We start from the raw sequence: 17,500 nt of genomic DNA on the forward strand, positions 1-17,500 counted from the left end.
TGTACTTTACCACGATGAACAAACACAATTTTTCTTACGAAATAGAAAATTTCTTTGATAAAATCATAAACGTCATTGGGTTCATTAAAAAAACCATAAAAAAATCATACAACGTTATAAAACTTAACAAAACAAATAAAACTGCAACTATAATGTCATATCTTCAGCTTCATGCTGTCCTCACTCATATTTAGTAATTTACATTGTCACACTGAGTGGATGCTCCTTTTACGAGTACCTAGCCATTAACTTTCTAAAAACACCGATCAAGACAGGTAGATTTCTTCAAATGGATCAACAGGTGGTAGTGGTTCAGTTGTCGCTGTTGGCAATTTCCTTGACTCCCGCTTTCTCCCATCCCTTGAGGGTACATCTCCTTCCTGGAGACTGGTGTAAGCCGACTAACAGTTTCTGTTATTGCAGTTTCTGGCAACTGCGTACCAGTCGTGCGGATTATTTTCCTCGTGAATTGTGTCAAGCTTTTCATTTAGTCTAGGATTCCACAGCTCTTTATAAACGTGGAAACCGCCTAGTCCACATGGGAAAGCGAGATTTAATGCGAGCGAAGAATCCATTTCTGTTGTGAAGCTGAAATGTATTCAGTAGACATCCGATACACGTCATAATCGACCGTAAAATAGCGTGATCGTGTGAAACGGACCAGATGGGGGAATTTCCCATTGTAGTCACTTTAATTTAGCGACGATTTAAATTTAGCTACACTTAATTTTGGCACATTTTAATTTTTGAAAAATCGCTAAATTCGCTAAATTAAAGTGTAGTACGTGTAATAGGTGTAGTATCAGTACGTGTGGTAGCTGTAGCACGTGTAGTAGCTGCAGCAGCTGTAGTGCGTGTAGTAGCTGGCGAGGATGGAATACTGCTTCCCTTCAGACTATATTCTCGAAAGAAGGCCAAAAAATGCCCCCTATGCTATTTGTATACCGGTAATTCCTGGGAAACAAAATGTGTCTTCATACATGACGTACCTACCCACTCACCCAGTCGTCAAAAATCCAAGATGGCGCCTAAACATGTTTTCACGTGACGTCACGGCGGCCATGTTGGTGTACCCAACAATTAAATCCTCCGGGAATTGAGCACTAGCTACAAGTATTATCATGCAAACGGTTTCTTTTGTTTCGGTGGAAAAACAAGGTTACTGATCATGTGAGTGAAAACCAAGAATGTCCAGTGCTGTAAGGGACAGGAAAGTTGGATCATTTAAATGCCGGGAATCTTACCCTTGTTTCTGGCTGTATGGCGGGAAGCCGGCCTGATGGAGTGTTACAAATGAATGAGTACGACAGCTTTAGGTGACTTGCACATAAAATTAAACGTGTTATATCCAGGGGCATACAGCAAAATGTGTTTGATATCCATGGAAAGGTTGTCAGTATTAACGACGAAAAACATTTCAGGTTAGGTGAACTTTAGTATCTAAGCTTTTACAATTATTCCATGAGGGCGCGTTGGATATGAGATCATATGAGATGGTAAATAGCCAAGAAGGCGCGTAGCGTCAAGTTGGCTATAACCAGTCTCATATCGAACAAGCGTGAATGGAATAATTGTTTCATTAAATTCCTTAAACTCCAAAAGTTTGGAAGTTCGAAGAACTCCACGAAGATGCAATGTTGTGTTATTACCTACAACTTCGGTTATAAATAGTTGTAGCACTTCGCTAGAACAGCAAGTGAAGCGCATCCAAGTCATTAATACCGTACCCCTCCTCCTTCATCCCTTCAGTGTTGCCTTTGCTGGTTGGTTTTTGCATTCAAACCCATAAACATCAACATTGAAGGGGAAGAGGGGGCAAATTGCCATCTGTGTTACAACATTTGTGACCCAGACTGCAGTTGTCACACAACCTTGGTTAATGCATTTCTCGTACTCTGCTTGGGTTACTTGATCTAGGTTATCAGCTCATACACCTTAGTTTGACAAATGATTGTGCTCAGCATTGCTAAGCTAAAATTTTGTTTTGTCAGAAAGCAAAATTTCTCGCTGAATAAAACAAAAAAGCCCCTTTTTTTGTGGAAAGTTTTGATCAATTCTGATGTTTAGAAGTGTGCAAAAAGGTAAGAACTGTTTTTGTGATGAGTCTGCGTCTGTGTGACAACCAGGTATTACACAACATCGCATCTTCACCAAGTTTTTTTCGGTTTTTTTCGATTTTTCACTGGTATTTGGTACTTCCAAACTTTTGGAGTGTGAGGAATTTAATGAAACAATTATTATTCTATTCGCGCTTGTTAGATATGAGACTGGTTACAGCCAACTTGAGGGCCAACTATGAGGGAATCAATGGGAGGAAACTTTTTTCAAGGTGGGGGGGGGGGGGGTTACCCTTAATATTTTCATTATGTGAAGGGGGGGGGGGGGGTTGAAATTAATTTTTGCTTAATGAGAAGGGGGTATGACTTAGTTTTGGGGTATACATGTATTTCACCCATTTCCCAGTCCCCCCCCCCCCCCCCCCCCAACCAGGTAATTATTGCACAGTCCCTTATTCAAGTTCAGAGAAGTCTTCCATTATTTCATGGATATTTCAAGCATTCAGCAAACAGTGCCTTTCAGTTACACAAGACTTTTTGACGAATAAAAGAAGAGGGAGTGGCTAATGTGACACTCTTTGACAGTAGTTTAAAACAAAACGATTATTATCCAGGGAATAAATGGCAATTTGTTGGATTGCCAAGCTCTTTTACAGGTATAAAAAGCTCCTATCAAGATTGTCAAAGTATCTCTCGTATATATTAGTCAATATCAAAAATACCATAATATTCTTTGTTTGTCCCTCCAAAATTTTACATAAGCTTTGTTTTTATTTTCTCTTGGGACTTACAATGGCCCCAAGACAAACTCGAAACAATACTTGTGCAAATTTTTGGAGGGACAAACAAAGAGTGTAACAGTATTTTTATATTGGCTAATTATCTTCAGCACATTACCAGGAAGTCCTTGCGAATAGCGATACTCATTGTTATGTCACCTTAATGTGCCAACCAGAGATCAATTGGCTGTTTAAGCAAAAGATTCTTTTGTTTTGTGGTTGGCAAAATTTAAATAACAAAAGAATTGTTTCTAAACAGTGATGTCTCCTATAGTGCGTGCATTCTTGGAGATCCCAGACAACTTCTTTAAAGCAGAACTGAAGGCCAAAATCAGCAATTTTTGCAACATTGTTTTTGGAAAGCCTAACATAAGTAAAGTTAACTGTATGGGGTTATTTCTTCTTGTTTTCTGTTTTTTGATGGTAGAACTAACTGGGAACTCGGAAAAATCCGAGCCCCAGATGGGATTCGAACCCACGACCCTCCGTGATCTAGTCGGATGCTCTAACCACTGAGCTACTGGAGACTATGGCGAGCAAGGGTGAAATGTGGGTATTGACTCGAGCTGCATCACGCAGCTACAGAGTCAAATGACTGACAGCATAGCTCATAACTGCATCGCGCAGTCACCTTAAAGCATATCTGAGATGTGGCCAACCAACCACCCGAGTGAGCGAATGTGAGAATGATATAAACACATGAGAAATGAAATGATGGTAGAACCAACTGGGAACTAGGAAAAATCCAAGCCCCAGATGGGATTCGAACCCATTTTCTGTTTTTTGCGAGAAAATTACGTTTGAAGTTGGGCTTTTCCTTCTGTTTCTGCCTTCTCAGTGCAGACTCAAAAACTAAATCAGCACCCTGCTGTGACATATGATATGGGGAACAGAGTTCTTGTAATCAAGAGAAACATTCCTGTTGTGGATATTTTCTTCGTTGTTTTGTTGCTTCTTCGCAGACTCAATATTCACAACAAACATCAGTCAAAAACACTGCTTCTATCTGGGGCGCTCTCATATGTCTTCACCATATCATGCGTCATAGGCTGCAAAAATGACCGCTGACTCCTCCATTCTGAGCCACAATACTGATGGCCCAAAATCGGATATGCCAGAAAAAAAGTTGAAAACTTTATTGTGCATTGTCTAAAGTGAAAAATGCTTATTTTTTTGCCTTCAGTTCCCCTTTAATAGATCGAACAAGGGTATGACTTGGCCTAAGGCCAATAATTATTGTCCTTACCCAAGATAACTTAAGGATGGTGCCTACTTATGCAAAGGTATGTTTGTGCAGTTATTGTTATCAAAATCCAAAAAGAAAATTGGGGATAACCACGCATTTTTCAAAGATAATTAATCGACAATATGAGCAAAAAGCTTTTAAATACAAAGCAATGTATGGCGTTCCTTTCCAAATTAAAGCTTCATTATCTCTGAAAAATGCATGGTTACCCCCAATTTTCTTCTTGGATACCAAGAGCACTTTCTAAGTTCTGCTTTCTCTGGCTAAATTTAAACCGTGCGAAAACATCCTTGCATTAGTAAGCACTACCGATAGGAAAGCCGAGTATCTGGAGATGCGCAGAACGTATGCGCAATAACAATAGTACCAGTAGGCACCGTCCTTAATAAGTCTAATCGTTTACGGATGTAATTAAAAAGACCGCATTTTTTCAGTCTCTGTAGTTTTAAGACCTTGAATATAAGTCCAGCAAGGATCCAACCTGTGATCTCCCGAAAAAAGTCAAGGGTGCTCTCCACAAAGAAAACAAAGTGGTGTGCTACAGCTGTATAGCCCCTTTGAGCTCATCATCAAATATTGTCGACAGGTACACAAAGAGGAGAGGAAACTTTCAGCCCTGACTCTTTTAAGGCGTGTTATTGATGCTTACATTGGTGGAGGTGGTGCCAAAGACCCAAAGTTTTGTTTTCAAGTATTGTCTGTCCTCTACAATGTGGCAACGACTCACATTTCACCTGGTAATGTAAACTAATTTTTAACTTTAACTTATTAATCATGAGAAGCCATGTAGCCTCACTTTAGTTAGGCTTCTGGATCTTTTGAAAATTTTGTTGACCCTCTGTCTGACTAAAGACGCTGTTACACTATGAAATGTTTCGTGCAACTTGTCTGGCAATGTTTTGGCAACATTGTGGCAGGACGATTTGCACAAAACATTTCACAGTGTATGAAATACCCTGCAATGGCCAAAATCGTTGCGAGACGAGTTGCAAGAGCCGTTGCTGAAAGTAGAATTTAAATCTACTTTACCCCGGTACGTATTATAACTAAAATGAAATACAAATATCCTGATGGCAGTAATCCCATATTTTGCATATTATGTACACATACATACTCTCATGATTAGAATTCTATGAATGTTATTTTGTAGTAGTAATATAGCCTCACTTTCTGTATTCCTTAGCCAACAATTCAGAGACAAGAAAAAAAGCAGAGGAATATTTGAGGGAATTTATCACAAATGAAGAGGTGCTGAAAAACCAATATCATGGAGAAATGATGAAAACTGACTTCTATCAAGTATTATCAACACCAGGTAGTTTTTTTATATTTAAAACAGAGGTTTTAAGATGCTCACTGGTGGAAATGGAAACTTTGAAAATGCATTTAGTTTGAAAACTTCCTGTTCTATTGAGGCAAGGTGGAATGAAACTGCCATTGCGGTGCCATTGCAAATGCTAGTATTAAGGTTTTTTTAGAAGAAAATACTCTATACAATGTACCGGGTTAGTTCAAGGATTTCAGAAAACCAGTAGATGCTTGTATGTGAATGACCCTGGTTTAAACCTCATAATTATTATTATTTTGTTTTCAGTTGTACTGAGTATATCAATTCAACTCCACCACACTTGTTGCTACCTTCATCCAGTTCCCTTTCCTAATGTAGGTTTAATTTTAAATCTCCTGGGGACGGCATTGAGACACATGAAGAGGGGAATACCTGAAAACCATTTTGACCACTCAACACTTGTAACATTTTAAGGTCCTTTTAGACGGGCTGTGTCACAGGAGTGATTTTGTGTAGTTTTACCAATAATGCTACTCGTCCCTACTTGCTATGCAACACTTAACATGCTTCCTTGTGTATTTGCTGTTTTTTTCAAAGCTTCCTTCAATGTTTTAAGGACTGTGCCTACTATTGTTATTGCGCATACTTTCTGTGCATCTCGAGATACTTGGATTTCTTATGGCTGGTGCTTATCAATACAGGGAAATTTTGCATGGTTTAAAACTATGAGGAGAAAGCAGAACTTAGGAAGTGATCTTGGTATCCAAAAAGAAAATTGGGGGTATAACCACACATTTTTCAGAGATAATGGATGGATGGATTTCAATAACACTTGTTAAGATGTGCTTTTCCCATATATTCAGTAAACCACGCAAACATACCTTTGATGAACCAAACTTTGGGAGGGTATGTTGGCCATGTCATGCAATAATATTATTATTGTAAACACAGGAAAGCTCACAACAGGGGCTGTGTAATGTAAAACCAAACCAGACAGTCTGGATTCTTGTTTCTAGATTCTTGCAGGCAAAGTAGTGGGACTATTGGACCTGTTTGAATGGCATCCCCATTGCTTTCAACATTTGACCAATGTCCATTCAAATTTGTTGAATGAATGCTGGTCAAACATTGAATCCCTTTAAATGTGCCTTTAAGCGATCCTTGAAGGATTCAGCAACACAAAATCAACTTTATAGATATTCGTATAAACATAACAACTTTCTTTAATTTTCCAGACATGTTTCGACGGTACATCCGTCATCTTCAGTGTTACATATTTTGAAATCGCCGTTGAATTTAAAGTGCGCGCGATCTTACAAACTTCGTTACATTGCGTTGTCAATATTGCGTATTAAATCAAAACAGAACAAAACAAAAATTTAAATGAGTGACGCTTAGTTCCTTACAGGGAGAGAGTCAGGTTAATGTGTTTCACCTGCTGGTTGAGATCGGGCTTCTCCCATTTTATATACATGGATTCCTTAAGCTTCACTTGGTACTTAGTGGCTGCAGAGTCCAGGATCTCGAAGCAATCCTGTGTGCAGGATGCCTTACAAGACTCTGAACTCTGCAGATGTTTAAAAACGTTCGAAGATCTGTCTGAAAGTAAGTGCTCGCGCACTCGTGTGGAGAAGTGCCGGCTGGTTTCACCAACATAACAAGCATTACAACTTGCACACGAAAATTTGGAAAATTTATAGACCACACGCGTGCGAAGCCCTACAGGGACAGCATCTTTCACATTAAAAAGACTCCTGATTTTGAAAGTAGTGAAGACTAACCTTATATCAATAGGTTTACATAACCGATTAGCAAGTTTGCGTATACACCTCTGTGCCGTGACTGAGAAGTGCCCAACGTAAGGGATTTTAAAGAAAAACTTAGGTGTTTCCTGGGGCTCGATTCCTGAATGAGACTGTGTTTTCCCTCCCTTGACTGCTGTCTGAATATATTTAGAAATATATTTGTTGATAAGGTTTTCAGGGAAGAGATTCCTCCGCAGAATGACAGACAATTTTTGAAGATCAGTATGGAACCAGAGTCTTGTAAGGCATCCTGCACACAGGATTGCTTCGAGATCCTGGACTCTGCAGCCACTAAGTACCAAGTGAAGCTTAAGGAATCCATGTATATAAAATGGGAGAAGCCCGATCTCAACCAGCAGGTGAAACACATTAACCTGACTCTCTCCCTGTAAGGAACTAAGCGTCACTCATTTAAATTTTTGTTTTGTTCTGTTTTGATTTAATATGCAATATTGACAACGCAATGTAACGAAGTTTGTAAGATCGCGCGTGCTTTAAATTCAACGGCGATTTCAAAATATGTAACACTGAAGATGACGGATGTACCGTCGAAACATGTCTGGAAAATTAAAGAAAGTTGTTATGTTTATACGAATATCTATATTGTTGCTGCTATCTAGACCTTTTAAAATCAACTTTCAAATCAAAAGAGGCAATTTAAAGAACTCCCCCACTAATCTTTTAAAATTATTGCAAAGAAACACAAATTTATGATGCCAACACAGACTGACTGACTCGTCAACTGAATGAATAACTTAGAGATGGACTGAGGCCCTGCCAGAGGGGAGGAGGGGAGGGGGAGGGGCGTGTCGTTTGTCTGAATTTTAAAATCTCCCGTGTCAGGGTTTAATCAATACTCATGTCGCTGTCGGAAATTGAAATGAAATTAGTTGTCCTTGTCAGAATTTCAGTTCTTCTGGATTTTGTTTTTCAATATACTAAAATCATACAGGGCAAGTCTATTAAAAGTCATTTGATGGCGAGTGATATGGAAATGACTGCAGCTCTAAAGCTGTGGGTGTTTCCACATTTAACCGGTTTTGTGTATGGACCACAGGGACCGCTCTGCACGCTTGCCAATTCGCATATAACTACTAGTCCTCCAATATGGCAAATAAAAATGTAATTTGACTAAAATTTTTGGCAAAAAGTAATAAATTAAGAGTTCAAACCTTATTGACTGTAAGCAGACGGTTCGAGTTATTTCACTTCCTGTTTGAATGTATACAAACAGATAGTTGACTATGGTGTTAAGGGCAAACATTTACTGCTCAAAATTCACCAGAATGAGGGAAATGGCACCCAATTTCAAAATTTTCAAAATGGCTAAATCTGTTGGCTAACGGTTCTAAAACCCTAGATCTATCCCTGGACCCTGTACACGTAACAGGTAACTATAGGAATCCGCGTGGTGTGCAATGTGATTCAGTAAATCACAACAAAGAAAGAAATGAAATTTTGTCTAATCTTGATTTATTTGTCCTTGCCATGACTGCTATATGTAATGCACAACAATAAAATATTTCTACTGTCTGCAAATCTTAAAATGAAGACTATGCATTGTTGTTGGTTTCGAAGTTTCCCTGCGATTCCTGAATCCCATAATTATTGTTCATAGTAAATATGGCAAATATGCTACTCACCTATTTCACAAATGACATTCAGGGTACAAGTAAATCACAACTTGTGTTCTTCACAGAAGCACTGGTCAATGTCCACAGATTTCTTTATAACAGCTAATTTTGTGCTCAGTTGCAAATCTATTAGCCAGGAGGGGGTATGGAGTTGAAGGTTGAACCAAGGCAATAAACACCTGTAATGCCACAAGGCTCAATAGATCTCATCGGGTGTTTTTTTTTACGTTCTTTGACGACCTTTGAGGGATAAAGAAAATAAACTGATCAAAGTGACTTGTGGCGTATTTTCAGTCTTTAATATACCAAACCACTGTTCCTTTGTTGCTAATTCTCGGCCTTGACGTCACTGTCAGAATTTTGCTGGGAAATGATGTCTTTCGTTGGGATTTCGTTAATGTTTATGTGCTGTCGCTACCTTTTGGGCCATGTCGCTTATCGGAATTTACTCTAGCAGGGCCTCTGGACTGACTGACTGACTCACATAACTGATTCACTTAACCAGTTGACCCCTGGGAGTGGGACTTAACAGATTTTACTCTGTCTAACCTTAGAAGATTTTACTTGTCAACTGGTTGCAATTCCTAGGGCACCTGATGAGTCAATGGACTGGCTCACTGATGGAACTGACCTGACCTTACACCACGCACCAGTGGCTCAGTTGGTTGAGCACCGGGCTGTCACGCAGGAGGTCCTGAGTTGAACTCTGGCCGGACCAACACTCAGGGTCCCGTCTCACAACCCTTCAATGTTCATAATCCTGTGGGACGTAAAAGAACCCGCACACTTGCCGTAAAGAGTAGGGCATGTAGTTCCCGGTGTTGTGGTCTGTCTTCTGTTGTGTATCATGGTTGGGAGGGTAAATGCTTGGAGATATTAGCTACACCAAGCTACTCTAAAAATCCGAGGGTAAATAAAGATATATGATATATGATATGATGATGATATATGACCTACCGACTCCTCTATGCCTAACTGACTGACCAACAGAACTGATTAACTGACTGGTAGACCGACTGACCAACCAGTCTACCCTGACTATTTCACTGAATAGCCTGTTTTCCTTCCTTTCAACTGACTGGCTGTCTGGCTTTGGGCTTCCAGGCTTCGTGAGCGAGTGACTTTCTAGGTGGCTGTTTATGACTGATTGACTGACTTATAATATATGATCATGGCTAACTGTTGTATTGCTGTATTTGTATAAATAGGAAAAGAGATGCCAATGATAATGGAATCACTCCTTAAAATTGTAGGTTTAAAACTCTTGATTACACTGCATTGTTGTAGCAAATCGTGTGATCCAAAAATTTAACTACTTAATAGTTTATCCAGTTGTACCATTATTTCAAAAGCCATGTAAAAATACAAGTGAACCTGTAAAAATACAGACCACTTTCTTGTTTATCTTATGTCAGTATTAAAATTGTTCTGAGATCCCATACATGTAGTTATACATATATATTTGCTGTTTTGCTCACTGTATGTATCAGTAAACGAGATGCTTGCCCCTGCTACTGTGTAGTGTTTTTGATTGATTAAGATTAGTTACAAATGTTTTGTAATCATTTAATTGTGATTAGATTAATGAGATTTTTCGGCTCCATCAGTAAAATACCATTATTGGAATGTGACCATACTAAAAGGGATAATTATTCATGTTGCGATAGTTTTTTCTTTTTTTTTTTTTATTTGTTTATTTGCAACACAACAATACAACAATGTACATAAAGAATAAAATCAACTAATAACAAACAGCATACTATACAAGTCGCACGTACTAAAGTACATATTTCTATATATATATATCTATAAACATAACAACGATTAAGACGGGGGGTTAGTAGCAAACAGAAGAGCAGTTTTCAAGTTTCCATTGCCATTCAATTTTCCTCGCTAATTCTACAAAGTTAGGCGTCTTAGAAAGTGTTTTACAAGTGTATAAATAACATGTGGTGTATAGAAGGAGAATATCTAGTCTGCGTTCTTGGGCGTTCGTCAGTTTGCATTTTATGTTGCGATAGTTATCTTTGTGTTCTTTGTAGTTGGTCGTTCAAGGTCGTAAAATCAATGGTCATGTTGTATATTAAACGAGGACATAAAGACTTTGTTCCTAGATCTCAGATTATAACGTACACCTGCGTCGGCCAAATCTGTTAAGGCCTCATTCATTACTGCTACAGAGCACGTGAAATGCCTACCTGCTACATAGTAGAACCTGTGCAACTGGCTACTTTAATAGACAGGGTCTAGCTATAAAAGCCTCAGTTAGCTGTCCAAGGTTCACTTGGCAGTTTGTCTTCTATAGTAAACCAACTAGCTGTTTGCAACTTGTGTAAAGTTTTTCCCTTCCCTCCCTCCCCTTTGGAGATGGGTTGGATATATCACTTTGCCTTCATTAAAACTGGGTCACTCCTGTGTGGTGCAGTTAAGTCTGCGCAGCAACTTCCCCAAGCTTGTTGGCTCGTTTGCCTTTGTACATTGCTCGCTAACCAATACTCTTGTCTGATCCAGCACATTCTGTTTGCCACTCAGCTTGTAGTGCTGGGGAGATAAGTGAGGTTGTTCTATGTCACGCAATCCGGAAGTCGCATAGGCTAACCAGCCGCAAGGCAGTGTTCCCTTCAAAAAATGCCAATACGTCTGTTGTCTCGTTCTATTGTGCCTTGCGTTATGCATTTAAAAGCTAATTATGTTGATGCCAAGGAACAGTGACTTTAATAAGAACTTGATGCCTTAGTGGTATGAAGAGAGGAGTAGGGACCAGCATTGCAATCTAGCAGCAGCCAAGACTGGTGTCGCAGAGTCAGGTGTGAACATTTTTAACAAGGGTTTGTCGTTAGTTTGCAATGTGAACTTGCACCCAAAAAATATACTCATAGTACTTGATGACACTAAGGTGATGGCAATACCCTCTTCCTCAATCAGGCCGTAATTCCTCTTGGCCAAGTTCAAGGACCTCAGGCACAAGGAATAGGTCACTCATGACCATTTGGAAGGCAGTGAAGTATACCATACTAGTTTGCATTAGTCTCAAAAATTACAGTTATTTGGGTCATAATGGACCAGAACATTTGAAGATGAGAGTGAGTCCTCGGTATTGTTGAATACCTTTTCATACTGCAGGGACCACTTGTTGTTTCAAAGAAGCTGATTGAGTGATTGGTGGTTTGACATTAACAATAGTCACCACATGAATGCGTGGTTTCATCCACCTTGGGAGCATTAACCGTGGGGGCTTGCCCATTGCTGAATTCGATGCTTTCAATGATTCCTTCAGATTGCAGGTGGTTGTATTCAGGCCGGGCCCTTAACAGCTTCTTAGGGGGTGTATGGTGTCAGCCTGGTGCAGCAAAACTTGGGGCGTGTGTCTGGTTTCATCTGTAACTTGGCTTTCAAATCTTTGATTGTGCCAAGGCCTTGCTTAATTAATTAATTAAAGACGTTGTGGTAGGTCGGGATGGTGGTGTACAGTGTGGATGCTACATGTATGTGACATGGGGGGCCTGTATCAGATACACACATATTACAGATCTTCTTCCAGTCAATCTTTACTCTAGATATCCATTCTCTTCTGAAAAGATGTCCAGAGCCTAATTGACCACAAGAAGGAGAACATCAGCACTCTGGTCTCACACACTTGAAGTGTATGTGAATTTGGTCAGGTTGTCCTGTGTATGTGTGTACTCGTGTACTGGACAGCATAACGGGGGTACCCTGCTGATGAGGTGAAGCCAAATGTTTGAGGGTAGCGGGCAAACATTGTGATACTCTTGCCTTCTCATTGTATGCAGTTGTGGAATCTGTATCTTTCAACAAAAGCAAGATTCTTTGCTCCTATGTAATTCCTTAGGGTAGTACATTGCGAGCTGTGTGTACGTCTTATCAGAAGGAGCATTCAGAGAGGAAGTCTTTGGCCTTTGTACCAATAACAGAAATGAGGATTGCTCTTCAGTTGTGTGAACCTGAAGAATCCCCAGGAATGCTCTTGGTAACAAGATAAAGTTCTAGTTACTGCAAGTAGCAACAAATGCTAGTGGAAGCTGGATTTAAATATTCTCTTTTGCCCAGGCCTGGCATAATCCCGTTCTCATCGCCAGAAGGGTTATTTCCTGTTAGTGGTGTGAAATAAGTGTCTTGTTCAACCCATTATTTGGCATTTAAACCTTAAATAATATTTAATTTATAGTTTGTAACTCAACAGTAACCATACATGAGGTCTAATATACAAGCTCTATTATACAAGATTGTTTCAAACATTGGCTGGCTAATCAGTGATAAATGAACAAAAAAGTACCATCTAAAATAAGCTGCTTTTGCATTCAATTAATTATAGCTCCTTAATTGGGTTGACAGATTCCCAAGAGAGTTGATAACATTCCATTTCAAAATCCCTTTATTTGTCACAGGACACTGCATATTCACACGGAGATCGTTATTCTCAGTTGCAAGGTACCGGTATGTAAAAGTTAAATTGTTTAAAATACCAACTCACAAATTTACAATTGGAGGTTATGGCAGTTTTATAAGAGGAATCCTTATTAACAGTTTGGATGTAATTGTTTTTAGATTCCTCCAGTGAAAGCCGATCTTATGGCAACACAGAAGAAGAGGTAAGCGTTTTGGTGGCTTATAAATTCCAAGTTCAGAATTATCGCCCTATCTCTGTGCTGCCCGTTTTGTGCAAAGTCATTGAAAGAGTTGTACACACACATCTTGAGTATCTTTCTAGATCAGCTAGGCTATCTGTGCAAACATCAGCATGAATTTAGGAGCGGCCACAGTACTCAACAAGCTATCACTCAAGTAAATGACTGGGTCCTAGAGGCCATGGATGGCGGGAAAGTCACTGGCCTATTGTTTATCGATATTTCAAAAGCATTGATTCCCAAATCCACAAAGTTCTCCTGGTAAAGCTGGAGTCTTTACGGTTGTCGCCAAGATCATTGAGCTGGTTCAGATCATACCTTGCGGATAGGTGCGAAAGTGTGTTGATAAACCGGGAATTATCTGATTTTAGCCCTATCACACATGGTGTTCCACAAGGAAGCATTTTGGGCCCCTTGCTGTTCAATATGTACATTTATAGCCTGTGAAATGCAGTGCAGAACGCTCGGGTGATTCTGTACGCTGATGATGCAGACTGTGCTAACATGTGCTGCGTCAACCTCCTTAGATCTTCAGGCGGCTTTAGTACATAATTTCAAATTGACATTCGACTTATACACAGAAAACAAACTGACCATAAACATGAATAAAACCAAATTCATGCTTGCTGGGAGTAAAACAAAGCTGCTCTTATTTGATTATTTCAAGTTACAACTGGATGGTACACAAGTGACTATACTTGAGCTCTATAATATACAAGCTCTATTACACAAGATTATTTCAAACATTGGGTGGCTTATCAGTGATAAATGAACAAAAAAGTACCATCTAAAATAAGCTGCTTTTGCATTCAATATTATAATAATAGCTCCTTACTCGGGTTGACAGATTCCCAAAAGAGTAAATAACATTCCATTTTAAAATCCCTTTATTTGTCACAGGACACTGCATATTCACACGGAGATCGTTATTCTCAGTTGCAAGGTATGTAAAAGTTGAATGGTTTAAAATACCAACTCACAAATTTAGAATTGGAGGTATGGCAGTTTTATAAGAGGAATCCTTATTAACAGTTTGGATGTAATTGTTTTTAGATTCCTCCAGTGAAAGCCAATCTTATGGTAACACAGAAGAAGAGGTAAGTGTTTTGGTGGCTTATAAATTCCAAGTTCAGAATTATCGCCCTATCTCTGTGCTGCCCGTTTTGAGCAAAGTCATTGAAAGAGTTGAACACACACATCTTGAGTATCTTTCTAGATCAGCTAGGCTATCTGTGCATACATCAGCATGAATTTAAGAGTGGCCACAGTACTCAACAAGCTATCACTCAAGTAAATGACTGGGTCCTAGAGGCCATGGATGGTGGGAAAGTCACTGCATGGCCTATTGTTTATCGATATTTCAAAAGCATTGATTCCCAAATCCACAAAGTTCTCCTGGTAAAGCTGGAGTCTATAGGGTTGCCGCCAAGATCATTGAGATGGTTCAGATCATACCTTGCAGATAGGTGCGAAAGTGTGTTGATAAACGGCGAATTATCTGATTTTAGCCCTATCACACATGATGTTCCACAAGGAAGCATTTTGGGCCCCTTGCTGTTCAATATGTACATTTATAGCCTGTGAAATGCAGTGCAGAACGCTCGGGTGATTCTGTACGCTGATGATGCAGACTGTGCTAACATGTGCTGCGTCAACCTCCTTAGATCTTCAGGCGGCTTTAGGACATAATTTCAAATTGACACGCGACTGATACACAGAAAACAAACTGACCATAAACGTGAATAAGACCAAATTCATGCTTGCTGGGAGTAAAACAAAGCTTCTCTTATTTGATTATTTCGATCAGTTACAACTGGATGGTACACAAGTGACTATACTTGAGCTCTATAATATACAAGCTCTATTACACAAGATTATTTCAAACATTGGGTGGCTTATCAGTGATAAATGAACAAAAAAGTACCATCTAAAATAAGCTGCTTTTGCATTCAATATTATAATAATAGCTCCTTACTCGGGTTGACAGATTCCCAAGAGAGTTATATAACATTCCATTGTAAAATCCCTTTATTTGTCACAGGACACTGCATATTCACACGGAGATTGTTATTCTCAGTTGCAAGGTATGTAAAAATTGAATAGTTTGATTAAAATACCAACTCACAAATTTACAATTGGAGGTTATGCCAGTTCTATAAGAGGAATCGTTATTAACAGGTTGGATTTATTTTTTTTTAGATAATTCCTCCATTGAGAGCCAATCTTATGGTCTCACAGAAGAAGAGGTAATTATTTTGGTGGCTTATTGATCAGCAGCGTTGCTAAAACATGGGTCAGAAGGTCAAGGGTAAGTGTCAGAGGGTCGAAGGGCCAAGCATAACCTTGGGTAAATGGTAAGAGTATATCACATGTCCATGGAAAGTGTTTAAAACAAAATAAACTGCCGGTTTTGTTATGAAAAAAACTCCTGGTCTGACATTGATGGCTTTTTCAGGAATTTGTTTTTAGCAATAATTGTTCACATCAAGAACATTTGCACTTCATCTCGTTTGAAACACAATTTTCATGCCGCTGAAGGCATGCAGTGGAACGTGGCAATGTGGCCATCAGTCATCTAAATCATGTCATATTAGACGACCAATTAGGTCATGCTAAGTCACCACGGTATCATTGCCACGTGGTAACGTCTTCACCATACTGGCATGGCTGGCAGAATCATTCCAGTTGCCACTGAACAGATTTGCCGTGAACATCTGGTTTTGTTATGGAGTCTTTGATATCTGAGGTAAATAAAAAATAAAAGGTAAAAAAGGATGTGATCATAGGTTCAGGATGCTCAGGATGACTCACTATTTCATTGCCTCTTTACTTATTTTTGAAATACACATGACAGTTTTGGACCATTTCTGAGTATTTTGAAAATACAATACACCCGGAAACTACTAGATTATTTTCACAATAAAGTGAAGGGGCAGGAGCTTCTGTAGGAGACTCGGTTGTTCTGAGTTTGAGGCCTCAAAACTAAAAGGCAATATTAATTAAATACCAAAAATGTAAAACTTTATTTAAATAAAGTGGTCTTTTGTCTGTTAGATTTTAATTAGTTGACAATGACAAAAGTCTGGCTTCTGAAGTAAGCATTGGAGGACTAATTTAACTGTTTTCCTGAGTAGAAACTCACCTGCCTTACGCATAAATGTTCTGTTTAACAGAACTGCGTCATTTACACATTGCATGTTGTGATGTTGATTAATGGTTTACTTATAAGTGAGTTGTCACCTTTTATGACAGTATAGTTGTTCAAGGTACCGTTGTAATCCTGATGAAGAAAACCCTAAAATTATTGTTTCATTTGAACTTGCAAGGTGTCCATTAGTTATTCTATAGAGTGGCTGTATTGTACCTTTTAAGCAGCATTAAGCTCTTGTGACATACTTCGCAGTATGTTCAATTTTCATCATAAGGCTGTTTTAGTCATGCTGGTCTTTACCTTTGACCCTGATCTGACCCGTGTTGTACCAACACCATATTCATCAGGGACGCATCCAACCGTAATCTTTGTTGAATTATGTGTTTGAGAGAGTCAAACTATTCAAAGGATTATCTCGGTTTTATGTTGCCAAACAGCTATGGATTTCTGTACTGAAACATCACCCAAAAGATTTGCAACCAGGAAAAAGTAGTCCCTTACGTTTTAAGATAGGATATTTTTGCAATTTTTGGCTATTAAAAAGGTGACCTACCACCTACCGGATGAGCAAATGGTTTGATGGGAAGTTCTTAGAACATAATTACTGTTCAAGTAGATATTTAATAGGTTCCCTAAAATTTTTGGACTCTTCAATTTTCAGCTAAGATATCTGAACAGATCAAATTCTTCTGGGTGATCATTTTATATAATTAGACAATCAGTCTTTTTACATTACAAGGATCCTAGAAATGTCTTTTAAAGACTTTTGGCTTAATTTGCTGGGGGTATACAAAATATGGACCCCAGGTCCATGAACCACCCCTGTGGACTCCTTCATGGACCTGGTCCATGGACTACCCCTGTGAACCACCCCTCATTTTGCGAAGTTACAAG

The 17,500-nt window shown here is 39.1% G+C and overlaps 1 protein-coding gene across 8 annotated transcripts in view; it reads left to right on the forward strand.

The window, feature by feature from the left end:
• Positions 1–17,500, forward strand: part of LOC137982234 (uncharacterized) — a 51,399-nt gene that overhangs the window by 11,748 nt on the left and 22,151 nt on the right. For 4 of the 8 annotated variants that reach the window (XR_011118641.1, XR_011118642.1, XM_068829306.1 and 1 more), the window contains exons 5-13: positions 4,669–4,819; positions 5,266–5,397; positions 10,018–10,058; positions 13,216–13,264; positions 13,376–13,419; positions 14,356–14,398; positions 14,509–14,552; positions 15,497–15,539; positions 15,655–15,701. Coding sequence is in view for 6 of the 8 variants with exons in the window: in XM_068829306.1 (XP_068685407.1) it covers positions 4,669–4,819; positions 5,266–5,397; positions 10,018–10,058; positions 13,216–13,264; positions 13,376–13,419; positions 14,356–14,398; positions 14,509–14,552; positions 15,497–15,539; positions 15,655–15,701 (594 nt within the window). In the remaining 2 variants the exon portion in view is untranslated. Of the gene's footprint in view, positions 1–907; positions 1,422–4,019; positions 4,120–4,668; positions 4,820–5,265; positions 5,398–10,017; positions 10,059–13,215; positions 13,265–13,375; positions 13,420–14,355; positions 14,399–14,508; positions 14,553–15,496; positions 15,540–15,654; positions 15,702–17,500 lie in introns of those variants that run through there. The other 4 variants (XM_068829311.1, XM_068829307.1, XM_068829308.1 and 1 more) reach the window with 4 other exon arrangements.

The sequence above is a fragment of the Montipora foliosa genome, chromosome 13 (genome assembly GCF_036669935.1).
Source record: "Montipora foliosa isolate CH-2021 chromosome 13, ASM3666993v2, whole genome shotgun sequence".
NCBI classification, from domain to species: domain Eukaryota; kingdom Metazoa; phylum Cnidaria; class Anthozoa; order Scleractinia; family Acroporidae; genus Montipora; species Montipora foliosa.